The sequence below is a fragment of the Octopus bimaculoides genome, chromosome 10 (assembly GCF_046866305.1).
Source record: "Octopus bimaculoides isolate indiv1 chromosome 10, ASM4686630v1, whole genome shotgun sequence".
NCBI lineage: Eukaryota > Metazoa > Mollusca > Cephalopoda > Octopoda > Octopodidae > Octopus > Octopus bimaculoides.
This window is the reverse complement of record NC_142937.1, coordinates 89754213-89782056: the sequence shown is the minus strand read 5'-3', so window position 1 is coordinate 89782056 and position 27844 is coordinate 89754213. Positions and strand designations below refer to the sequence as shown.

Genomic DNA, 27844 nt, shown 5'->3' with positions numbered 1-27844 from the left:
TATTATTTGTATTACTATAATTTAAGATGGTGAGCTGGAATGTCACTAGTGCTTCAGGAGTCTTTCAGATTATTGTGGACTTCAGTGCAATGTAGCATGCAAAGTTTTGGATGATGGCACAAAGTATGTATGAGAGAGATTAAGCTAGAAATTAAGAGAACAACAATAAAGATGAGATGATGTATAGCTGTAGAGGTATTCCCTTGTGGGATAAAATTTGGGAAATGGAAACTGTATGAAAGCCTGATAGACAAACATAATTCTATACTTCCAGTTGTTGAATGGAAGACTTAATCTATCAAACAACTGAATACCGTGATCTAGCTCTTCAATATCTTTGATGAAGTCCACTGTGTTGCAAGCATTTGGGAAGGTCTCTGGTCTGAGGATAACTAGCTCTCATCCTCCTACACAATCAGACTTTCTCTGACACTTAACACAAAGCTGAAACAAAATTACCAGGTTAAAGTCAAAAAGAGAAAACCTATTTACATTACCTTTACAAGAGACTTCTGGAGCCCATTTCTTGTCCTCTTTACATACTGCTTTTAATTCTTCTCCTTCTCGACAAATATAGGTTACTTCAGATTTGTAGGTAGTAGTACTGTAGGATTTAGATGCACCAACAATGTCTTTTGGTGGTCCACAGTCAACTTTTGAGACAACTGTAATTGATAAAAAAAAATTGATGTCACTTGCAAGTATATGTTAGAAGGAAGGAGAGAATGAGGAGATAATGACAAATTTAGAATAAAAGATATTGGCTAAGACTTTATATATATATATATATATATATATATATATATAAAATGTAGGACAATCGATTAGTTATAATAATACTCAGAGTTTCAGATATCATGACTAAAAGTTACTAGGTGTCCTCATCAGTTATTAAGACAAACGCTATGAAAATAAGCGTTGAATAACGGCAGATTACTCTAATAGGCATGTGAAAATAAATACAAGTAAAAGATATAAAATATCATAAAAATACAACCACATAAAGATCAAAATCTTTGTTCATAAAATCTACGTACACACAGACACATAAGCACATACATACATATACATATATATATAGACACACACACACACACACATACACATACATACATGCATATACACGTATATGTGCCCATGCATGCATTATTATGCTCATATACACATTTCTACATGCACACACATACGCATATACATATACATGCATATGTATATATATGCATTAAAAATATATATATATATAAATATGAAAACACATACACATGGACGTATATATAACTTCAGTTAATATAGAAACATACACTTATCTTAGAATTTATATAAATAAAAATACTCATATGAAACTGTAACCAATATACAAGTATGCACACTCATAGCAGACATATATTCACACATGCCTCATGTATGAAATACATATACACACACGTGGATATACAAAACTATGCATGTGCATATATGTACAAACACACACACACACACACACACACACACACACACACACACACACACACACACACACACACAAACAAACACACACACACACACACACACAAACAAACAAACAAACACACACACACACAAACACACACACACACACACACACACACACACATATATATATATATACTCAACATCATCCTCGCATAGACATATGCCTACATTTATACATACACACATACAAATGAAAGCACATATGCAAACATAAAACATATACATATTCACATTCACTGCAAACATGAATATACATATAAATTATATATGTATACGGGTGCATATATATATACATATACACCCTCCTCTCAATCAACACACCAACACCTGCAGATATACAAGCATGTATACATACATATATGTATGAAGGAAGGAGACATGTGCATGACAGTCACTCTTAAGCAATGGATAGTCTTACACTTGTATATATACATACATTCGTACACATATAGACATGCACACACATACACATTTGATATATGCTTATACATACAAATACTACACGCATCTATAGTCACACAATTGAAAAAGGAGGAAAAAATAATATACAGAAAATATATGTCTGACCCATGTATATTCATGTTTGCAGTGAATGTGAATATGTATATGTTTTATGTTTGCATATGTGCTTTCATTTTTATGTGTGTGTATGTATAAATGGACAACGGATGTAAAATGGTGGTGATAATGATATATACATATACATACATACATACATACATACATACACACACACACACATATATATATATATAATGCATATTTCCACACACACACACATACATATAAATGCTCACAGACATGCACACAATAAATAAGATGGATACATTCTACTGACCTGGGTTAACCACATATATATTCCATTTTCCATTGTTGGGTTTAAATTCATCAGTCAACTGAGTCACATTACTCAGATCACATAATTTAGCTTTCTCATTGTACTGATAAGAATTACAACCTGCATAGTGACCGCAAGCTTTACCACACTGTTTTAAGTTCACCCTCTTAAGCTGTCCTAAAGTAACCTTCTTTCGTACGTTAACATTTTTCATCACAAAAGGCATGTCACCGGCTGGAAAGGAAGTAAAATAAAAACACCAAAAAATATATCTCATAGTCATCCACTGACCCAATCACAATCTACAAAATCATGCTTTACTCAGAATTCATCAGAGTTATAGAACATTTTTCTAACATTTGTTTTTGAAAGCTTATCTCAATATTTAGACTGCAAACAGTTCATTTGTACATCTCTCATGATGTGCTTTTATCAGGTTGTTATGCCCTTAAACAGGTGGTAAACAAACATTTCAATTGTTTTTATAGTCATTTAGTGTTAAATAGAAGCAAAGCATTAGAAGAGTGTTGTGCAAATGGATTACCTACAACTGAAACTTTCAGGTGAAATTTTCTTTATGTGTCCTGAAGCACTAGGATTCATATTTATTCCTAGAGGTGAGTTTTTTGTGAAAAATCATTTTCTGGATGGATTGATTTTTCTATAATATATTGTCCAGTTATAAAACAATGACCAAAATGGTTTTCAAATATCTTATTCAAAATTTCGATTACTGGGATTTCTACATAGTTATCTACAAATTAATAAATTAATAATAATAATGATAATGGTTTCAAATAAAAAGAATGCTCATCGTTTTTGTGACATCCATGTTATTGTGCATCAAGAATTCACCTCCCAGGACCAGACCATTAATTGAAAGTTCTGCTGTGATGTTTGAATGCATTTGAGGTAGGACATTCGGTGAAAACAACTGGATCTGTTGAGCACAAAGAATTGGATTCTTCATGACAACAAGGCACTCTGTCACCAACCTCCCCTCACTCATGAGTTTTTCATCCAAAACAACATGGTATCATTTCCGTACTCTATTCATCAAATTTAGGACCTGCAGACTTCTATCTCTTTCCCAAGATGAAAAGGCAGCTTACAGGTCACGGTTTTAACACAAGTGTCAAGATCAAGAGCAAATCGCAGAAGGTCATCAATTCACTTGTGGAAAATGACTTCCAGGCTGGATCCCAAAAGTGGCAAGAATGTTGGGATAGGCGTATTGCTGTGTAAAGTAACTATTTTGAAGGAAATGTTACAACTTAGGTAAATAAGTTACTTTTTATTAAACATAACTAGTCCGGGAACGTGTTGATACCACCTTGTACCTTGCCACTTGCTGTTTTGAATTTTTCACTGGCATAATTGGTGAAAGTAACTCAGATTCTTTTGTATGTCTTTGTTATGTTGTCAAGATTCCACGTCTATAATGTAATAAAGTCACTGCAACAGGTTTGTATACATCAAGATTCTCTAATTCTAATAGCATGAGAAAATGCACTTAGTTTGTGTGATATAATGGTTGGTGATAAGATGGTAAAATATAGGAAATACACAGCTACATAGATTGGCATTACCTCAGTTTCTAATGCTGAGACACTGTGCTATAACAGCACTAAGTCAGGAAAATATGATAAACAAAGAAAATCTGTTGCTGCTACTTCTGATACTACCACCACCACCACCACTTCCATCTCTACTTCTATTATTCAAGTTTAAATAAAATGAGAAGAGTTTCCTTTCTTGCATAAAAAGTATGAGTGAGCGTATGCATAAAAGTGTTTAAGGTGAACAAATACTCTATGAGAATACCCTAACAGTGTTTACAATTCTTAATGTTTCTTTTTTCAGGACCATGTCTAGGTCTATCATTTTAGGTAAACCTGTCAATGTCTTTACAGACTTGGTTGTCTACATACTATGAAGTACAAATGGAATCACAAATTTCAGGAAAAAATAAAAAGAGAATTCCAATGATAAAACACAAAGAATAATTACGTTTTACTCGTTGATAATAATCTCTGCTTTTGGTGGGCGCTATTTTGTTGGAGGAAGCTGCAGTTTGCGGTGATAAGTAACATTTTCCTTTTTCTTTATTTATTTCAAATGCTAAACATTTTTTGTCTGACAAACATTTTTCTGCACAGGCTTCTACTGTTACATTTTTCTTATTCCACAATATTTTCCCAGGTATGTTCAGAATTGCACCTTTTACTTCCGCAAAATTAATCTGAAGATCTAGAGTTAAGGTAAAATTTAGGTTAATGAAAAATAACAACAAAAATAACATTTATAATTCCTAGCATAGACAGTGAGCCAAATTTTTAGGTCACAATTGCTCATTTAAATTGGCCAGTAAACTTGACAGGTAGTTTATTTTATTGGCTCAGGAAGAGCAATGTTTACATTAGCCAGATTCAAACTCAGAAGCTACAGAACCAAAACAAATACCACAATACATTTTATCTGATACTTGAATGGTCTTGACAATCCATCGCCCTTAACAAGAATAATCTCGATATATAAAAGTGAAATGGCCAAAAGTTGTATGCTTGTATGTCTCATTTAGTGGTTCTACAAAGTTCAATGGCAGTAGGTGTGCTCAGATTGTGGCGAAAATTTACAGGGACATGTAAAATGAGGCAAGGAAGCGACTGGACTAGATTAGAAATCTCCATCTCAAAAGCTATAGTTACTAGGGCAAAAAAACCCATTTTCAATCAATTCTACAAGCTGTGGAGGTCGTGTTTTGTGGGCGATTTTAGTAAAAAGCACACTTGCATAATCTATAGGCTTTTCTGTTTAATAGTTCGTCAATTTTTTGTGGAAATTGTTGTTTAAAAGCAAAGATTTTATGAAGTGAAAAAAGTTACATTTTTAGTCGTTTTACCATTTGATCTTTTGCTGCTTGCATCTTTGATTTGTTCTGCATAAAAATTATACCACCCAGTAGGATTTGATGAGAAATATTTTTTGGATTTTGATTCACTCAAAACTTCCACTGATAAGTACAAAAATAATCAGGTTTACAGTTATTTTTCATTTTATTTTCTCGCTTTAGTGGCACGAGATGATAGGTGTGATTTTTTTGCGTTTCGCCGAGAAGGCTTATCAATTCTTTTTCACAGTTTATGTAAGCCAACTCAAGCAAGCAATTACTAATTAGCAGCTGTTAGATTGTCAGTTGACTTTGCACTAGATCTATCACTTTAATTCTGTTAACACTGATACCGAAGAGATGAAATGTTCTAAATGTTAATGGAGTTCACTCTTTTGTAAGCATTTGGGGAGGTCTCTGGTGTGAGGAGAGCTTTCCACCGGTCAAAATCATCATGGAAATTGATAAGGAATTAGTTTTCCTATGACAAAGATATTTCATACGAAGATAAAGCAAAATAACCTAGACAGAGACAACAGGAGAGAATCTATTTACGTTACCATTACAAGTAGGTGTTACTTGACTCCATATCTTGTGCTTTTCACATGTTGACTTTAATTGATTTCCCTCTGGACAAGTATAGGTCACTTCAGATTTATAGGTGGTGCTTTTGTAAGACTTTAATGCACCGACAACATCTTTTGGAAGCCCACAATCAACATTTGAGAAAGCTGAAATTGACACCAATGGTCAGAAAGAAAGTAAGAAGTCAGGGATAATGAAGGACAAATATATACATACAAACATGAATGAATGTATGTATATATATATATATGCTTGTATGTATGTATGTATGCGTTTACAAATATATGTATGTGATGAGATGAAGTCTTCCTGATACGGTAACTGCGGGAGAAGCATTTAGCCAAAAATAAATCTCTGTACTTGGCTTTTGTTGACATGGAGAAAGCTTTTGACAGAGTCCTCCACTGCCTTATCTGGTGGTCAATGTGGATGCTGGGGATAGATGAGTGGTTGGTGAGAGATGTACAATCCATGTACAGGGATGCTGTCAGTAAGGTGAAAGTTGGCAATGAGTATAGTAACAAATTTAATGTACAGGTAGGAGTTCACAAAGGTTCAGTTCTCACATGCTAGCATGGAAAGCGGACGTTAAACGATGATGATGATGATGACTCCCACCCAAATTATGCCAGCAATGGAAAATGGATGTTAAATGACAATGATGATAACTCCTCCATAACAGAGGAATTTATGACTGGCTGTTTGTAGGAGTTCCTCTACACTAATGTTCTTATAACTGAGTCACTTCCAGAAATATAGAAGAAATTTCAGGTATGGAAGCAAGGTCTTGAATCAAATGACCTTAGAGTTAATTTGACAAAGATCAAAATATTAGCAAGTAGGAAAGCAAAAGAATTACTATCCATTCAGGGATATGGCTCTGCTCAATATGTAGAAAAGGTGTTGGTAGAAACTCCATATGTAACCAGTGCAAGCTATGGATGCCTAAGAGGTACAACAGTATCACAGGATGGTTAACAGAGAAAATAGTCTTTGTGCATGGTAGATGTGCAGATATATTAAACACTAAGAATGTATAGAATAAAGACTTCTTAAATATCCAGTGGGGATCTTTAGCAGTAGTAAATAACTTCTGAAAGCTAGGCATCTCCCCAACCTCACCCCCTTCACACGTATATATATATGTATGTATACTGTACATTCACATGTACGTACATGGAAATACACACACTCAATAAACAAAATGAAAATGCTCTACCTACCTGGGTTAATGATGTAAGTGTCTGAATCACTTTTGCTTGGTTCAAGGTCATGAATCAAGTGAGTCACATTACCATGATAACAGATCTTAGCTCTTACATTGTACTCATAAGATTTACATCTTGGAATTTGATAGCAAGCTTTTTCACATTCCTTTAGTTCCACATTTCTCAGTTGTCCAAGATTAGCCTGCCCTGGTATGGCAGCATTTTTAATAGTGTAAAGCTCATAATAAGCTGGAAAATAAAAGAAAGAAAATAAGAAGTACATTCTGTACATTTTTCACACAAACACTAAATATTATATGGCATCTGGTGCATAATTTGTTTTAAATGGACAATTTATTACATGTGAATAACTGACCCACAAAATGACAACTAAGAATTCATATGAGTTTTAGCATATCTGACTTGCTTGGAATCTTGTTTCAAAATTTAAGATGTATCTAATTCATTTGTACATCCTTCTTCTAATGGGGTACTTTTGTATGGTCTAAGTACTGTTCAAAATATGGTTAGCCAATGTGTCAAGTGGAAACATTACTGATTTCTCATACTTAATGTATGTGTTATGGTGTGTGATTTTTGGCTGTGAACTTCATTCATGTAAAAGTCCCTTTAAGATGTTGAGTGTCTTTTAAGTCCAGATATTGTCATACTAGTTTTGTGACTTATGACACTAGTTGTAAGAGGTGGTTGAAGTTCAAGATTATAACCTGCATAGGCATTTCAATTTCAACGTAATTTCATGATTCACATATCCTGCTTTTGACAATAGAACATGATCACACACAGTATGTGTATGTGTGTGCATATATATATATGGACATATATATATGGACAGACCACAGACTCATAAGAGCCAAGATCAACATCTGCATAGTTCTCCAACATTACAAACACCCAAAGCCTTCAATACATCCAGACACTTTTCAATCAAATACTAGCAGGAGTTTCAGTCTAGCTGTGATGAAAAGTTCAAGGTGATAAAACCACTCACTGGTGGAAGAGAGGAAACGTGGAATGAGTTCAAAGAAGTTATCACAGAGACAGTCAAAACAGTTCTAGGCCCAATCACAAATTTCAAAAAAAGAGGTAAAGAGAAACACGCAGAATAATTACGTCTTAGTCGTTGGTAGTAATCTCTGCCACTGGTTGGTTTTAATTTCTTGGAGAAGGCTGCACTTGCCTTTGAGAAGTAACAATCTCCACTTACTTTATTTATATCAAATGACAAACAATTTTTGTAAGATAAACATTTTTGTGCACACGCATCTACTGTTACATTTTTCTTATCCCACAAGGTTTTCTTAGGTGTATCAAGAACTGCACCTTTTACTTTCACAAAATAGATCTTAGAAACTGGAATTAAAGTAAGATTGAGACAAATGTAAACAACAAAAAAACAAATGTAAACAACAATAAAAATAATTTCTAGCGTGTAAAGAAGGACAAAAATTTGAGGTAGGAGTTAATCAATTAAACTGGTCCCTATATTTGATAGGTATTTTATTTTATTGAAAGGCAGAGCTGACATCAGCAAGATTTGAATTCATAAGTTAAAGCGCTAGAATAAATACCTCAGCACATTTTGTCTGTTGCTCAAATAATTCTGTCAACAAGAATAATTATAATTTTTATTGAGGGTAACAATATTTTATGATGATAGTTTCTAACTTAAGCACAAGGCCACATGTTCTGCAGTGTAAGCACACATAAAAATCAGTACTTGAACAGCACTTGATTTATCAACCTCAGAAGTATGAAAGGTGAAATACCCTTCCTTTCCTTTTCAAGTGAAACTTGAAAAGGTTGATGAGAGCTTGGCCAGAGAGGAAAGTATCTGTCTTCAGCACTTTCAATCTGGTCCACCACACAACCACTTTCACTAAGGTCTCCAAACAAAATAACACTATCTGCCCTTCCTAGTCAAAGGAAGGCAGTGGGATGATCTTCAGAATGAACTCAGCTGATAGCCATATCTGTCCTACACGTGTTCAAGCTAAACCCACAAGTCAGCAATGCTTAGGCACTGGATGAGAATCTGCAGAACAGTTTTGTCACACTGTGTGCCTCTTGGGCAAGCCTGACAGATAGCACTTCCATACTTGTAGAGTTTATCTCAATCTGGCAATGCTGCGCTGCCTCCCAGTAGCACAGCCAGGCTGAGGATTTCTAGATATTATCCATAAATCCTGGCCCAAAAGTCCTCCAGAACAGACCAGCCAGTTGATTCTTGTTGATGCCCAGATTCTTCCCGAGAACACTGTCACACTTGAATGCCACTAACCCTCTATAGAATGCCAGAGTGGAATTTCCACTGATCACATTGCCTGACTGACAGTGGCTGATGACACTTTAAGTGCCAGGCAAAGAGACAAGTTTTGGATAAATGGCAACTACACCTGCTCACCATCAAGGAAGCACTAGGAATATAGCCTCAGTGCATGTCTGTGCATCAGTAGCCATACTATGCTTAGTCCACCATTCAGTGGATATTACAAATAGAGTGCCAGGGAAGAGTATGATGGTCAGGCAGTAATATATTATGGGTACAATGTAAGCACTTGCCACTTCTGCCTGACTTTTCAGAGATAGCTTTCTCTCAGCCCATTTCTGCATGACATTGGCCACCTTGGTCTTCACCTCATCTCAGTTCTTTTCCACCAGGAGATCTGGACCAAACCAAACCCGAGCAATTTAACCGGTTTCTCCATCCAGCATCCCATGATGTCATTGGATAGCATGGGCCTGCTTCTCCAGGTACCAAGCAGCAGGCCCACTGACTTCTCTTGGCTAGTTTTTGCTTCTGTCATTGCCTCATATTCTTTTAGAGTGCAGTGCTGATTAGGTTTACATGCCTGGTGTTCAGCACTATGATGGTGATGTGTGCATATGCCAACATGGTTCTTTTACAACCTCATTCAAAAGCTTCCAATTTCTGCAATAGTGGTTTTAGTGCCAATACCTGATCCTTGGATAGCTTTAATTAAGTCCACTCTGTTGCATGGATTTGGTAAGTTATCTGATCTGAAGATAGCTTTCTCTTTCCTTCCCACCAGCCACAAATACAATGGAAATTGTCATGGATTTAGCTATTCTTCCTCTGACAAAGATATGTAATAAAAAAAAATTAAACAAAATCACCTAGACAGAGACAAGTGAGAACCTATTTACATTACCTTTACAAGAAGACACCACTGGAGTCCATTTATGGTCCTCTTTACATACTGACTTCAACTTTTCTCCTTCTTGGCAAGTATAGGTTACTTCAGATTTATAGGTGGTGGTAGTGTAGGACATCAATGTACGATCAATGTCTTTTGGTTGTCCACAATCAACTTTTGTATAAGCTGGAAGTGATAAGAGAAATCGATATCAATGGTGTATAAACATTTGGAAGTGGGTGAGAATGAGGAGATAACAAATTTAGAATATAAGATATTGACTGTAACAGACTAAAGTTACCTGCATCCCACCCCCTGCCCACACACACATAATGTGAAGAGGATTAAAGACATGGGCGAAATACTTTTAAAAAAGCTCTGCAAAGTAAAATAAACCAGGCTGTGATAGATGTAGTTGACCAATGCTTGACTGGTTACAGGAGAGATGGGCTTACTTACATGGACACACACACATCCATGAAGTGGAAATATGAAGAAGAGATGTAGTTTGATTTGTTGTGGTAGAGTGTGTGAGAAGTTTTCATGTTAAATGTGGATGGGGCATACAGTGCTTCTAGAACTCAGTTTCGCTGATGTGGGCAGGTCTTCTCTAGAACTCCCTATTTGCCAGACATCTCATTCCATTGTCATTTCCTCCGTGAGGCCCAATATCTTGAGGTCAGCCCTTACCACTTCATCCCACGTCTTCTTGAGTATTGTACATGCAAAGAATTTTGTGGGTCAGAATGACGGTTGTAAATTGCCCATTTAGATGTTTAGTTAAGTTGTACAATTTCCAACAAAATTTTGAATTGTTGCAAGTGGCATGTTTCCTTCAGATTCATGTATTGTTAATTGTGTTTTTTTTGGAATTAAAATTGTATGTTATCAAGAATTTTGTGAGAAATAGATAGTATTAAGAGCATTGGGAATTTTATGAGGATTATAAATTTATGAGGGTTGCAGAGAATTAAAATTAATATTAAAAAATTATGAGAATCAAAAGTTTTTTCAAATTTTCACTAATGATTTTTGGCAACTTGTATCTCCATGTACACACACATATTAGTACAAACATATATGTATATGTGAAAATACAGTCATGCAGACAATAAATTAAATGGAAACATTCTACTGACCTGGCTGAATGAGGAATGTATCCCAGCTTCCATAGTTAGGTTGAAGTTTACCAGACAACTGAGTCATATTGCTCAGAGCACACAATTTAGCTTTCTTATTGTACTCATAAGAACTACATACTGAATTTTGGTAGCAAGTTTCATTACACTCCTGCAAAGTCTTATTCTTAAGCTTTTCTAAAATAAACTTCTTTGGTATGCTAACTTTTTTAAATATAATAGGCTCCTCATCGGCTGCAAAACAATACAAAACAAGAAATACATTATATATATGGGTGCGTGTGCATGCACATATATATATATATATATATATATATATATATATATATATGCACACACACACATTTATATTAAATACTGCAAAGCACATTGTACAAAGTTGTGTAAATGGTAAATTTATATATGTAAAACTGAAGATGTGTGTGTGTTTGTGTAAACCCGTAGAACTTCTGAAGTTTGCAACTGATTTTCTCCAAACTGAGAACATACATTACATATGTTTTGGAGATGGTTTTAGACCCTTAAAAGTTTTCCCATAATAAGTAATGGGGCCCCTGAGGGCAGAAAAAAACTTTCCTGGGGTATGTTTGGCTGCCTGCATGGTCTATGCATTGCCTCAGTTCAAACTGGAAAAAACAACCACTGAAATTATATAAGTAGGTCGTATTAAATGTACAAACTGATGTAGACTTCAAACTGCATTATAGTAGCAATAATAGCCTGTTCCCGTAGTACCATAGGTAGCAATTTGTTGGAATAAAAACCATTTGGAATGCACTATGTATATTATGAAAAATATGCTAAAATATGTGTGTAAGGCCCAGTAGTAGCATAAAATCCACAAGTAGAGTGGAAACACATAATAGTTTTTCTGATCATTTCTGATTCTGAGTTTTGCACTTTAGAGTACACAGAACTATGGCACATTGAATATCCTGGAGCAAGATGTTCCCCCAACAGACTGTTCTGAGTTACAATTTGTCTTGAGAGTGTCTTTGTTTCTCTTCTTCAGTTCACCACAAGACTGAGAGACAACTGTGAGTTCAACATAGTTTAGGGAGTTTGCAGTCAGGCATGAAACTACATGTCAACTTTACCACAACTGGAATTTACTTATTTACTTAAGAAAACATACATGCTTGACATACTAGCTCTCACTAGTGCAGCAGTTGTTTGGAATTTTATCTTGCCACTTGCTGCAGTGAACTTTTCACAGGCATGATTGGTGAAGTAATTCTTTTGCATGTCTTTTGTAAACTGTTCAGGTTTCGTATCCATAATGTAATGTAGTCACTGCAACAGTTTTGTATACATCAAGTTTCACGATTCTAGATAAACCTAGAAGCAAAGATGTCCAAAGGCAGATCTGGCTTTTGCTTTCTTTGTATTCAGTACATCAATAATGTGAACACTCTTTGACAGCATACTTCCAATGAAAGTGAATCTTCTTACAGCTTGAAGGGGCTGATTATTGATTATCAGATGTGTTTCAATGAAAGTTCCTCTGGAAGTGGACGGGTCTATGTCATAGGCTTTTTTATCACAATTTGTATATCACTGTATGTTTCTATGCCTATATATGTATATATAGGTATGTAATTTGTATTGTGTGCATACATGCACGTGCATGTGTGTTTGTTTGTGTATATCTGTATATCTGCAAATGAGGTATCAAATATTTTTTATGCTCTCCAAGAAAAAAATAACAGTAGAAATTACAGTTAAATATTTTCAAAAATTCATAGGGATACCTATTATAGATACACTTATCAATGTCATTACAGAAATAGTTGTTTACATACTATGAAGTACAAATGGAATCACAAATTTCAGAAAAAGAGGAAAAAGAATAATTACGTTTTACTCGTTGGTAATAATCTCTGCTGTTGTCTTTTTTCATTTTCTTAGAGGTAGCTGCAGTTTCCTTTGAGAAGTAACATTTTCGATTTTTTTTACTCATTTCAAATGATAAACATCTTTCGTCAATCAAACATTTTCGTGCACAGGCTTCTGCTGTTACTTTTTTCTTATTCCATAATATTTTTCCAGATACACCCATAGCTCCACCTTTTACTTTTACAAAATGGATTTCAGAATCTAGAGTTAAAGTAAAATTTAGACCGATGAAAAATAACAACACAATTTCAAACAAAGAAATTAGGCTGAATCTTCGTGATCAGAATTGGTCAAGTAAATTGGCCTCTACACTTCTCTGGTATTTTATCTTATTGGTTCAGGAAGGGAAAATTTAACACTAGTAAGATCTGAATTTGGAGGTTAAAGAGACAGAAAAAATACCACAACACCTTTTGTCTGATGCTTTAATGATTCTGTTAATCCGTCACCCTTAACAAGAAGAATAATTATAATTATTGTTGATGGTAACAATACTAATAATGTTTCCTAACTTAAACACAAGGCCACGTATTCAGCACTGAGGATTCATCAAAGTAAATCAATCTTAGAACTAGAACTTGACTAGTGCTTGTTTTATCAACCTCAGAATTATGAACAGCGAAGTACAGCATTCTGGGATCTGAATGCAATGTGTAAAAGGACATGATTACATATGCTTAGTCATGGCATGGACTACAACTCACCACTTTACTATTTTGCAATGTTTTACCAGGGAATACAAAAATAATTTCCCTTTCATCATCTAGTGAATAAATGAAAATATGTAGTAAAGGTGAACACTCACAACTTAAAGTGGCAAGTTAAGAAATTTTAATTCAGCAAAATTATTCTTTGAATGAAATGAAAGAAAAGAAAGTGATCATCTTTACAAGGTTGTCACGTCTGAACATCATGACCAGAATAAGTTTTTAACATGATAATTTTGCCACACACACTGATGGTAAACATTTTAGTTAATCATATCTTGGTTCAATAAGTAAGCACTTTGCCGTTTTCGTGCGGGTGATACGTAAAAGCACCCACTACACTCTCTGAGTGGTTGGCGTTAGGAAGGGCATCCAGCTGCAGAAACTCTGCCAAATTAGATTGGAGCCTGGTGTTGCCATCCGGTTTCACCAGTCCTCAGTCAAATCGCCCAACCCATGCTAGCATGGAAGGCGGACGTTAAACGGTGATGATGATGATGATGATTTACTATTTGTTTTTGTTGCAGGAAATGACATTGAGTGTTCTTCCTTAGTTGTTCTTTTAGTATAAATATGAACGGAATGGTGTGAGTCAATGATTGAGTTTGATTCTCAGTCCAAGTCAGTTCACTTTACATAGTTAATGACCTTTAGAAAGGCATGGATATAACACAATCTCATTGCTTTCTCTAATAAGGCTTAACTATGTGCCTAAACAATAAATATAAATTGATTACAATGAGTTGTTACTTATATATTTTAACAAGCTAGCCATGACTGAAGCAGCTATGTCATGAAAGTCTCAGGCCACCTTCTCTCTTACATTTGTATGATTAATGTTGTCTATGCTCAGCTGAAGCAACTGTGGGTCATTATGAGTGTTTGACATTGTAATAAATATACAAACACTGACCATGTTTGAGAACCACATTTGCCATGAATACTGAAGGGTCAGGTGGTGGTGCTAAACTAGGAAAGAGATCACACCATCACACCAGATGATAAGCTGTGTTACAACTGTTAGCATACAATATTAAGTTCAATATTTACTGTAGAGGATCCCCTCTATGTGGATGGCTGACATGTTAGAAATATCAACAAAATATCCTTCAATCACACAACCAACCATCATAAAAACATAAAAAATGGTTTCAATGTTATCTTACATAATCCAAAAGATTTCAGAAGATATAGTGTGTAGGATCATATATGACCAGGGCAATGGGATTGGTGGATGTTCTTTTCAAGGAATTTATTCAGGCTTATGGAGAGAGATTAACATTCCCAGGATTGCTCAGGTCATTGATGGAAACAAACTGATAAGTTTGTTTTGAAGGACTTTGGACCAGAGAATACTTTGGACAATTTTCTGGGGGACTTGGTAAGATTTATGATGTCCACTTTGTTGCAAACATTTGGGAAGGTCTAAAGTTTGAGGATAATTTCCTCCCTCCCTCCCACTAGCCACAAACACTGTGGAAGTTGTATTTCCAGCCAGTTTCTTTTGTCAAACACATTCAACACAAAAATAAAACAAAATTACTTAGACAGAGACAACAAAAGAGAAGCTATTTACATTACCTTTACATGTTTTTGCCACTGGAGTCCATTTGTTGTTCGTTTCACATATTGACTTTAGCTGTTCTCCCTTTGGACAAGTATAGGTCACTACAGATTTATAGATGGTAGTTTCATAGGACTTTACTGCACCAACAACTTCCTTTGGAGTTCCACAGTCAATGTCTGCATAGGCTGAAATTGAAAACAGAAGTTGATACCAATGGTGAATGTATATTATGTGTATACTCTGCTTGATATGTAGGAAAAGATGTGGCTTGAATTCCATGCGATGTACCCAGTGCAAGATATGGCTACATCAGAGGTGCAGTGAAATCATAAGAAAGTAATCTCTGTATGTGGCAGATGTGCGGGAACTATAAACACTAAAGGCACATGAGAACTGGATTTTCTTAAATGCATGTGAGGTTCCATAGTGGTTGTAGTTAGTTTCTTTCTCATAGCACTGTTGGAGATTGTTCTGAATGTACAGTTGCTAGAATAAGTGAATTTGTGGAAAAGGAAGATATGGAATGAAGTGGTGAGGGCACATATGTCCTCACTAATATCCATTCAGAGTTCTCTGTGATTGTGGATCATAGTGTCTTTTGGTAGGACCAATATAGAAGTATTCCTACATGAGCAGGACTGCATTGTCATTGACAGCATCATTATTAAAGATGTACCATGTTCTCTTATACTTTTCTTTTTATTCATCTGATTGTAATCTACCAGAAAATATGTCTGCTTATGTATTACCAGCATTAGCTGCTGCTCTGGTGGCAAATATAAGAAATGATTTATTTCTATCTTTATAACTAAGGATTGTTGACTTAGAGAATCATTAGAATTTTGGAAGAAATCCTTTGCATTATGTATTCAGAATCTTTGTTCTGAATTCAAATCCAGCAAAGGGCAACATTGCCTTTTAGCCATTCAGGGATTGGTAAAATACATTACCATTCAAGTACTGAAGTCAATGGTAAAGTCTAAACTTCTGCCACCAAACATTTCTAGGCTTATGAATGAATTAAAAACTGTTGTTTTTATTAGATATATTTGTTATAATTAAGAGTGATGGTGGGCGAGAAGAATCATTAAAGCATTGGAAGGCTGTTTCAGATGATTGTTAAATTCTAGTGAAAATGGACTCAGTACATTATATTGTAATTACTTCTGGATGATGAAATATGATTCAGGTGAAAATCATAAAGCAAGAAATTAAGAGAAAATGTACATAGAAACACTGTGAGGTAAAGAAGTTTACTTCACAACACTTTGGTACAAGGTGGAGTCTTGGTTGTGTGGTTAAAAGTTTGTTTCACAACTTAGAATGAAATCTGGTTGAAGGAAACTGTGTGGAAGCTTACGAGAGAGAAAAAGCATCCATATTTTCCCTAATTGGTTGACAGATTTAATCCTTCACCCAATTTAAAACCTGGCCCTTAATGATGTCCAAGCATTTGGGGAGGACTGTGGTATGAAGCTAGATTCGTCTCTCTCTTTCACCAGTCAAACATTGAGGAAATTGTCATGGTGTCAACCAGACTTCCTCTGACAAAGATATTTAACACAAGCATTAAAAAAAAAATACCTGGACAGTGACAACAAAAGGGAAGCTATTTACATTACCTTCACAAGTAGGAGGTACTGGAGTCCATTTTTTGTCCTTTTCACACATTGACTTAAATACTCCTCCCCTTGGACAATTATATGTCACTATAGATTTAAAGGTGGTGGATTTGTAAATTTTCACAGCACCAGCAACGTCTTTTGGAGGTCCACAGTCAATTTTTTGGAAACCTAGAATTGATAAGAGAAATTGATATCAATGGTGAGTGTATGTTAGGAGGTGGGTGAGAATAAGGTGATAATGATAATGCTGCAATGAAAGTTATTGAATGAACCAAACTTTAAAAAAAATTGCCCACATGTATGTATGTATGTATGTATGCATGCATGCATACATGCATGTATGTATCTTCTTTTCACTATCATCCTTTAAATCTTAAGGTGTTGCAAATTTCTATAGTCCCAGCTATCGCGATCATTTGTAACATATGAATTAAGGATTTGCATTCTCTCCCCAAGATCCCAAGTTCAACCATACTTTGCTCCAGATGGGTTGGTATGCATCCTGTTGCTCCAATAATAGTAGGTATGAAGCAGAAAGCGTATCTTGGGTACTGGATTTGCAGATTCCTTATCAATGGTTACATAACCACAAGAGCATTCCCTTTGAGCATGTGAGTGCTGAAGGCAGTGTGGTCAGCCTAAAGAAAATTATGGTGAAGTGCAGATAACATTTCTCCTCATTCATATATAGAAACAGACGTGGATGTGTGATGAGGTGCATGCTTCCCAACCACATGGTTGCATAGCACCTTCAACAAGTGTCTTCTATAGCTCCAGGCTGACCAAAGGCTTGCAAATGAATGGTTGAAAAGAATGAATAAAATGTATGCATGTATATATGTGAGTCAGTGGCAAAGGGTGACTAGGAAACTAGGGCATGAGGTTGTGTGGGGGGAGGATTTACAAGCGTTCCACCCTCCCCTGTCTTCCACGAAAAGTGTAGTATAAAATGCTTTGAGATATGGGGAGTCTGAAAAGTAGTTAGTAAGATACGAGAAACAAACATACAAACATTTCCAAAATATATACAGGAATACTATTATTAGTGTGCAAAAAATTTTTGAGACTGCCTCTTAATATTGATTAGCTCATTTCAATAAGTGCTTTTTAATTAATTACCACACAAAAACTCTGAAATGGAAATACTCTCTCTTCTAATATCGTAGCCATATTACAGTGGTGAGCTGGCAGAGTTGTTAGCAAGTCGGATGAAAGGCTTTGCAATATTCCGCCCACACTTGCGCTCTGGGTTCAAATTCCACTGGGATAGATTTTGCCTTTCATCCATTCAGGGTCAATAAATTAAGTACCAGTCAAGCACTGGCGTCAATATAATTGATTAGACTAATTCCTCCAAAATTTCAGCCCTTGTGGCTGCATTAGAAAGGAATACCGTAGCCATGTTGAACAATGCCTATTTTTAAAGAACATTTTATATAGAAACAAAACCAGAAAAAAGTTTGTAAAAATGATGTGTTTTTTTCAGTGGAGTTTAACATGGCAAAGCTGTTAAAATAAAAAGAAAAAAACATTAGTTAGATCATTCTAATTTTTTTCTTGCATTTTATAATTATAACTTTTTTCTAAGATAAAACAACAATCCGCAAATTTTGGGTTTTTTTTACTGCCCCCTTGATTTTTTATATAGTATCTTATGTTTCACTGGAATAAAAATAAAATATACAAGTTAAAGAAAATTTTGATTGTATTTTATTAAATTTAAAAAAACAAAAACAATAGGTGCTTTTTTTAAAGAATTCTGTTTATTTGTGTCATATTTCATTTTTTAAGTACCATTGGCTGTAAGTGACAAACAACATTTATCAGCACAGAAAATTGGTAGCATTATCGTTAAATCCTCAATGTTGATGAACCTGGTCTATTCTGGAAAAAAATGTCAACAAAAACTTTTCTGGCAGGAGAAGAGGTGACAACACCAGGTTATAAAGCACCTAAGAATAGATTAACACTTCTACTTGGAGGTAATGCCAAAGTTGAATGCAAATTAAAACCGATGCTAATTTATCGTACAATGAACCCAAGAGCATTAAAAGGCAATAACAAGCAATCCCTTTCAGTAACTTTCAGAATAAAATGGCTTGGGTAACAAAGAAGTTGTTTGAAGAATAGTTCAATGTGAATTTTTGTTCCACATTTGAAAAATATTGAAAAAAATAATAATTTCGATTTCAAAGTTCTTTTCATTTTAGATTAATGCCCTGGGCATCCCAACTCACTTAATGCATGGAGGAAAATGTAGCCTGATAGCATGTCCATAAGATACTTCAAGGTTTTCAAATTTGAGACACTTGTAGTCAAAGAAATAGTGTCTCTTGGCAAGTCCATGGGCCTCAAGGTTGACGGTGTGGGCATTAACGATCTCGTCGAGGAACACTCAGAGGAACTGACTACAGATGAACTCCTGCAGATTCAGAAGCAGTGGTTCCCCGGAAGAGGACAGTGTATCAGAGAAGGCTATCTTTATGATTGACATAAAAGCAGTGTTGGCAAAGTGGCAGTATGTTTCTCAATTTGTAGATAAATACCATCCTGGAAAAGTATCTGCAGGTCGTGCAGCTGCTTTATTTTATGAAACTGCTCTGGTGCATTTTCATAACGTTTCAGAAAGCAGGAAAAAGCACACTTCTCTTGATATGTTCCTAATGAAATGACTTATAAGTGTGAAAAGTGAAGAAAATGTGTCCAAAAAGCCTAAATTAGGCGAAGTAAGAGAGAAAACAATGGAGGTTGTTCTTCTTGAAGTCTTAATAGAAAGAGATTATTCTTGTGTTTATTTATCACATATGGTGCAATGTAAACGGTAATTGAATCTCGTGTTGTGCAGTATTTATCATCAAAATTATATAAGAATTGGATGAGATATGATGGCTCGGCCATCTCTCCCCAGTTCTTATATTAATCATTAAAATCCAGAAATACAACAACACGAGGGATAACGGTAACAGCAGATCAATAATTTATTCTAGGTTGGTGTAGAGCCGTTTCGTTCCTGGGTGAACAGGCATGCCACTAGAATACCAAAGAAGCTTCGACCACATGTCGGGGTCGAGTTGGGACAGCCTGAAAGAACCTCCTGTCTCCACAGCTGCTGGATGGATAAGAGAGAGAACGCTATTGCTTTCTCTACACCTGTTGCATTGCGCATGCGTGCTCGGGTACTTCCACTGACGGCTAATCCCTTGCACATGCGCAATGGCACTTCCCAAGATGGCGGCCAATGGCGGCCACACGCACCACTACAATTACTTCATTAATTTTTATACATGATGAAGTGAATCTGATATGTTGATTAATAAATTTTATAGGTCGATTTATTTATTGTCTTTTGATTGTTCTATACAAGCCATATGTATGATAGGTGCTAACAAGCTGTTGATGAAGCTACAGGATCCCTAGAACTGATGTGCATATATGCGTAAGTGTGTGTGTGTATGTATTATAGATGCACATATATGTAAATACAAATGAACACAAACATACATGCTTGTGCACACACGAAAAATTAAATGCTCTACTGACCTGTGTTAATGAGGTAAATATCCCAACCCTCTTTGTTGGGTATAAGGTTGTGAGTCAATTGAGTCACATTACTTCGATTACAGAGCTTAGATCTTTCATTATACTCAAAGGAGTTACATCTTAGGGTTTTATGACAGGCTTGATAACACTGCATTAAGCTCATGTTTGTCAGCTGTGGAAATGCGTCATGTCCTGGTATGAAAGTTTTTTTAAATGCAACAAACTCATCGTTGACTGGAAAAGAGAAAGGAAACAAGAAATATATCTTATACTCACACACACATATTTAAAATTTATATAGCATCTGGTGCATAATTTGTTTTAAATGTACAATATATTATATGTTACTCAAATGCCCAGAATGCAAGAGGACTAATAGTTCGACTAATGACTTTTCAGATGATGTAAAAGTTACCACCATTATACACTAAGAAGATATTTTGACTATTTTTTGCTTTTTGTGTGTGCATGGTAGTCTCATTTTCATAAAATGTGCTCAGCAGTCCATGTTATGTAAGTGCAAATCCCAGCGCTTTATGAGTTAATACTGCTTTGTTTTTCAGGACTATGTCTTTGTCTCTCCTTATAAATGTCAAGGTCTTTACAGAAATGGTTATCTATATTATGAAATACAAATGGAATAAAACTTTTCAGAAAAAGAGGAAAAGAGAATTCAATAATAATATACAGAGAGTAATTACGGTTTATTCGTTGGTAGTAATCTCTGCTTTTGGCTGTATTTATTTTCTTAGAGATAGCTGCACTTTCTTTTGATAAGTAACATTTTCCATTTTCTTCAGTTATTTCAAATGATAAACAAGTAATGTCAGACAGACATTTTTCTGCACACATGTCTGCTGTTACCTTTTCCTGTTTCCACAATATTTTCCCAGATACCTCCAGAATCGCATCTTTTACTTGCATAAAATGGTACTGAGCAACTGTAATTAAATTAAAATTTAGGTAAGCATAAAAACAACAGCAACAACAATAATAATTTCTAACATAGAAAGCAGGACAAAAATATGAGGTCAGAAGTGGTCAATTAAATTGGCCTCTACATTTGACTGGCATTGTATTTCATTGGCTCTGGAAAGGCAAAGTTGACATGAGATGAATTTGAAATTAGGAGTTATAGATTTATATCATGCATCAGATACTGTGTGCAGTACAGATTTGGCTATCATTCAAGTTTGTCATGACGATTGCCCTATTCTCTCCTTTAACTAAGCAGAGAAGTTCCTTTTCCTCTATCTGCTAGCTATAGCAAAAGAAGTTGAAAAGTCTGACAATAGGGGCTCTCCTCTTTGGCTAATCCCTTAACAAATAACTGATTACAATAAGGTGGTATTTTTATTTTCTATTAAGTTAGCCATGTCAGAAATAGCAATATCATGACATTTTTTTCAGACCACCCTCCCTTCTATAATTCTGAGATTAATGTGGTCCATGCCAAGCCTGAGCAACTGTGGGTCAATGTGAGTGTTTGCTATTGCAATAAATCAAATAACATTGCACCAAGTATTGTCCAACACCATCATCACAATGACCACCTGAAGAGCCAGGTGGTGGTGTTGAAATAGGCAAAGTATTATACCAGAGGATAAACTGTATCTGATCACTTAGCTTGCAATATTATGTTCAACAATAAGACAGTGAGCTGATTGATTCATAATGGGGAAAATGCTTAGCAGCATTTCTTCTGAATTTATGTTCTGAGTTCAAATGCTATTACATTCAACTTCACCTTTCATCATTTCAGAGTTGACAAAGTAAGTACCAGTTGAGCACTGGGGTCAATGTAATCAACTTATCCCCTCCCCCAAAATTACTGAAATTTGAAATCAATATTATGTTCAACATTTACTGTTATACTGGATCACACTTGACGTGGGCAATGTAATTGGTGAGCATTACACAATCTATAGAAAATTAATTGAGGGGGAAAGAGCACCGATATTATCAGGGATTCTCTGGGCTATGATATGAATGAGGTGGCAATTTTTTTTCAAAGATTTTTCTGGTCTTGGAATACTATGGGCAACTTTATAAAATCCTTGGTAGTGCTATTAAACGGTTCTATGAAACCAAAATTAAAATCTAGTCATAGAAGTGCTATCAGACAGTGCTGTTTAAGATATTCACAGTGGAACAAATTAATTTTACATGTACTTCTTCAGTGTCCAGGCATTATTGATTTGTAAGATTTACGTCAAGCTGCTGCTATTGTGTGTGGGACAGATCTAGCTATCATTCAAGTTCATTAAACCCTAACCCTATAGCAAAAAAGGTTGTGTGATGAAAAAGGTTGAAAGGTCTGGCAATTGGGACTTGTCTCCTTGGTCAATCCCTAAAAATAAAACAAAATTACCTAGGCAGAGAGTAAAAAAAGAGAGAGTCTATTTATATTACCTTTACAAGAAGACACTTTCGGAACCCATTGATTGTCCTCTTTACATGTTGCCTTCAATTCATTTCCCCCTGGGCAAGTGTAGATCACTTCAGAATTATAGGTGGTGGTTTTGAAGGATTTTAAGGCATTAGCAACTCTTTTTGGTGGTCCACAGTTAATATTTTTAAAAGCTGAAAGTGAAAAGAAGAATTTATATCAATTTTGAGTACACAACAGGAGGAAATTGAGAATGAGGAGATAATGACAAATTCAAAATAAAAGATGTTGACTGAAACAAATTGAAGACATTTTGCACACATGTACACACACACATGATATAACCTGCATGTATACTTAAATGTACGACTGCTACTGTTGAGTTTAGGAGCTAAACATAGGTTATCATCATCTAGTCTACTTCAATATAACTGTTTGATTACTAGCATTCTTCATAGTAATAAAGGTAATGATATAGGATCAGAGAGCAAATGTAGAAGATACTGTGGAGATCAAATGCCTGAAGTTTATAGATGGTAAGGCATTTTATAAGTATGTTGAAAGGGAAGTAGACAGAGAGCAAATAGCAAAGAGAAATTAGAAAGGAATAGGTGGAATTTTGATAATTGTTACCCAATCAGAAAGGACTTTGTACAGGATAGCTGCGATAAAATGGAAGTAAGCATTAGAAGAGGTTTTAAACAAAATGTAAGTTATGTGTAAGAGTTAATACATACACAAGAGAATGGGTGTCAAAGAGTAAGGTAAATATAGAGAGAAAGATAGTTTGATGGTGATATATATAGAGTGGGAGAGTTGTTGACCTAAAAGTTGAGTTATTTCTCATAGAAAATTACACTTTTTTATTATTATTATATATGAATGACATTGCCTGTGGGTTAAACATACATATATAACCACATACACTTGCACTTAAAAAATATATATGTATGTTTGTATGTATAAATGCACACAATAAGATGGAAATACTCTACTGACCTGGAGCAAGGAAGTAAGCATCCTGATTTCCATTGTTGGGTTTAAGTTTCTCAGTCAACTGAGTCACTTTATTGAGCCGACATGTTTTATCTTCCTGATTGTACTGGTAAGAATTACATCTTCGAGATTGATAACAAGCCTTATTACACTCATTTAAATCCATATTCTCAAACTGTTTTAAAGTATCCTCTTCTGGTAAGCTAATTCTTTTCAGCATCACAGGCTTAACATCGGCTAGAAAAGAAGTAAAAAACAAGAAACATATGTTATATTCAACCAACCATCCAATCACAAACACACATCACATGTACCATGTTAAATTACATGGAAAAATGCGAGCAAGAGAAATAATATTCTTAGATTATCGACCTGGAAAAGTACAGGACAAGTTATTACACTTGGAAAAGTACAGGACAAGTTATTACACTTGCAAAAATTCAGGACAAGTTATTACGTCTGGTAAAGTACAGAACAAGAAAATTTTTTCTTAAAATATTGCAGCTAAGGATAAAATTTCAAATAAAATATTTAGATTTAGAAAATATTAGCTTTTATTAAAACTAAAAATTTTATTACAAGTTATTCTATTTGTTATTACTTGTTACTTCTATTGAAAATAAAAAATAACGAAATTAAAATATTTTTGCACTTTAAAAATATTCTTTTTTTAAAAATATTATCGTAAAAACCCATGTAAGTTGCACACCTAAGTAATTTATGCAGGTGATTTTCAGGATAAAAATTGTTAAAAAAAGCTTCTACTTATGTAAAATTTGCACCCAAAAGTTTTCAGAATTGCCGATCTGGCCAGGGGAAAAAGGTCTTCAATTTAGTTGTATTTAGCATAATTTCACTTACATATGATTAGATTTTATTGAATTTTCATTAAACAAAAATAATTTCTGTTTAACAGGTATCAAATTGAAATGTAGTTAGATGATAGTAATTGTTATATTTAAATCACAACTAGAAAATTCATGCAAATTACTTCCTAAATCTATTCATGGCATGGCAATTTATATTATTGAAATTGCCAGGCTATTTTCTCTGTATAAATTTGATCTATGAATATAACTAAACTTCTTGAGGGTGTCCAAGATAAGCAATGCAGTGAAGTCTACAACTTTATCCCAATTGACTTTTGTTGTAGATATACAGAGAAATGGCTGACCTTTCTTTTTGAGTCAGAAAGATTCATCATGATAGCAATTATATTCTCACATTCATGAGTATTCTAATAGTGAGATCACTAAATCTAGTTTAAGATTTCAAGAAGGAAGGATTTCAACAGAAAAGGATAAAATCTTGAAATAAATATGAGTGAATTTGCTGGCTGTTTAGATCTTGATATTCTGGAGCTATTCTGAAGAGGAACTTATTTTAGGTAGAGAAGAATTGTTAGTTCCAGCAGACAATTTCTATAATTCTAGTTTCATGGGAAAATGTACTCTTCATCTGACATTTGGGGTTTTGAAGGGTATCTTGCTATAACAGCCATGATAAAACGTAAGATTTACATGGCTACATAGATCCGCATTACTTTTACTGTTCTTTTGTATGTTGGATTATGTAGGAGAGCAATAGTGGTGTGATAGTGTGCTGTAACAGCACTGTCTAAGCTATGCCAACATGGAAAAATGAAGAAAAAGCTGTTGCTACTGTCACTACTACTACTACTACTACTACTACTACTACTACCACTACCACTACTGCCACCACCAGCTCCACCACCACCATCACCACCACTCGGGTTTAAGAAAAACATTATGTTTTTACATATAAATATGATTAAAAGCATGCATAAGAGTGTTGAAGTTAAACAAATTCTGTATAAGAATGTCCTAACAGTATTTACAATTCTTGATATAAATTTTCTTTTTCAGGAAAATATTTATGTCCGTCTTTACAGAAGTCATTGTGTATATACTATGAAATATAAATGGAATAAAATATCAGTGAATGCTGAAAAGTAAATCCAATAATAAAACACAAAAAATAATTACGTTTTACTCGTTGGTAGTAATCTCTGCTATTGTCTGTTTTCATATTTGTAGAGGTAGCTGCACTTTCCTCTGATATGTAACATTTCCCACTTTCTTTTATTATTTCAAATGATAAACAAGTTTCGTCAGACATGCATTTTTCTCCACAGGCTTCTGCTGTTACATTTTTCTTATACCACAATATTTTTCCAGATACACCCAGAGCTGCACCATTTACTTTCACAAAATGGATCTGAGGATCTTGAGTTAAAATAAAATTTAGACCAATGAAATATATCAATAACAACATAAATTTCTAATATAGAAAGTAGGTAAAATATCTGAGGTCAGAACTGGACAATTAAAATGGCTCCCTACACTTGACTGGTTTTTAAAAATTTTATTTTATTTTATTGGCTCAGGAATGGCAAAGTTAATATCAGCAGGATTTGAATGCAGAGCCAGAAAAAATACCACAACATATTTTTTGTCTGATGCTCAAATGATTCTGTCAATACACCACCTTTACCAACAAAAATAATTATAAATAATGTTGATGTTATCAATATCATTGATAACAGTTTCTAACATAAACACGAGGTCACACGTTCTGCAACAAGGATATAGGAAGATAAATCAATTGCAGTACTTGAATAGAGCTTGTTTTACCAACCTCAGAATATGAAAGGTGAAGTACATCTAAAAGGATGAAACTAAGTATGACTTGTCACATTGACACCCATGACTTTATTCATTTCCCAATCTTTTGCTCATCATCATCATCATCATCATCATCGTTTAACGTCCGCTTTCCATGCTAGCATGGGTTGGACGATTTGACTGAGGACTGGTGAAACCGGATGGCAACACCAGGCTCCAATCTAAATTTGGCAGAGTTTCTACAGCTGGATGCCCTTCCTAACACCAACCACTCAGAGAGTGTAAACAAAAATAATTTCACTTTTAACATTTGTAGTGAATAAATATAAATTAGTATACATATATGGGCACTCACAATTTAATGTAACAAACTAAGAGATTTTAATTCATCAAAATTATACTTTTAGTAAGATGATGATTATTTTTGCAAGGTTGTCGCTTTTGAACTTTATGAACAGAAGGAGGTTAATTTTAACATTCAACGAGAGTGAACATTTTATTAATCAGAATATCTTCATTCAACAAGTAGCCACCTTATTATTTGTTTTCCATTCAAGAAGTGACTCTTTTCCCTTGTTGGTCTTTTAGTATAAATATAGAACTGAGTGGTGTGAGTCAATGATCTGGGTTTGATTCTCAGTCTAAGTCAGTTCATTGATTTTCCTCATTCTGGTTCTGAAATAGGTCAATGATGTACATTGGAGAGACAGCATGTAGTATAGGTGAGTGGATAGGTAAACACTTGCATGAGCTCAAGCAGGAGACAAATTTGTCAGTGCTCTACCAGCATGCTCAGTAAGAACATGGAAGCTTGGTTGACAGCTTAAATGATAGAATCTTATTAACGCATAGAACAAACATGACACTCAGACAGATTATGGAGGCTAGACATGTAATAGAAGATAGACTGAGGCACAACAGAAAATGTTAGTGGAATTATAATACTTCCATTCCACCACACTGTGCAACCTGGTGACTAAAGACAGAATGAGGAAAATAAGTAGATGACACGGGTACTAACAGTATAATATACAAACCCATTATATGCACACAAGACACACATACACATACTTAAGACAGTATAAGAAAGAGATGAAATAAAGACCAGTATAAACAGTGTAACATACAAACCCATATACATGTGCACGG

General features: G+C 34.8%; 1 protein-coding gene across 1 annotated transcript in view; it reads right to left on the bottom strand.

Annotated features, from left to right (window-relative positions):
* The window catches only part of LOC128248841 (uncharacterized), a 353886-nt gene that overhangs the window by 161110 nt on the left and 164932 nt on the right, over nucleotides 1–27844 (bottom strand). The window contains exons 88-103 of the mRNA XM_089358260.1: nucleotides 26057–26296; nucleotides 24054–24287; nucleotides 23078–23248; nucleotides 21367–21606; nucleotides 20666–20899; nucleotides 17123–17293; nucleotides 15515–15685; nucleotides 13188–13427; nucleotides 11331–11564; nucleotides 10207–10377; nucleotides 8147–8386; nucleotides 7028–7261; nucleotides 5780–5950; nucleotides 4340–4579; nucleotides 2330–2563; nucleotides 498–665 (exon numbers count right to left, since the gene is read on the bottom strand). Coding sequence (XP_089214386.1) covers nucleotides 498–665; nucleotides 2330–2563; nucleotides 4340–4579; nucleotides 5780–5950; nucleotides 7028–7261; nucleotides 8147–8386; nucleotides 10207–10377; nucleotides 11331–11564; nucleotides 13188–13427; nucleotides 15515–15685; nucleotides 17123–17293; nucleotides 20666–20899; nucleotides 21367–21606; nucleotides 23078–23248; nucleotides 24054–24287; nucleotides 26057–26296 — 3393 coding nt within the window. The remainder of the gene's footprint in view (nucleotides 1–497; nucleotides 666–2329; nucleotides 2564–4339; nucleotides 4580–5779; nucleotides 5951–7027; nucleotides 7262–8146; nucleotides 8387–10206; nucleotides 10378–11330; nucleotides 11565–13187; nucleotides 13428–15514; nucleotides 15686–17122; nucleotides 17294–20665; nucleotides 20900–21366; nucleotides 21607–23077; nucleotides 23249–24053; nucleotides 24288–26056; nucleotides 26297–27844) is intronic.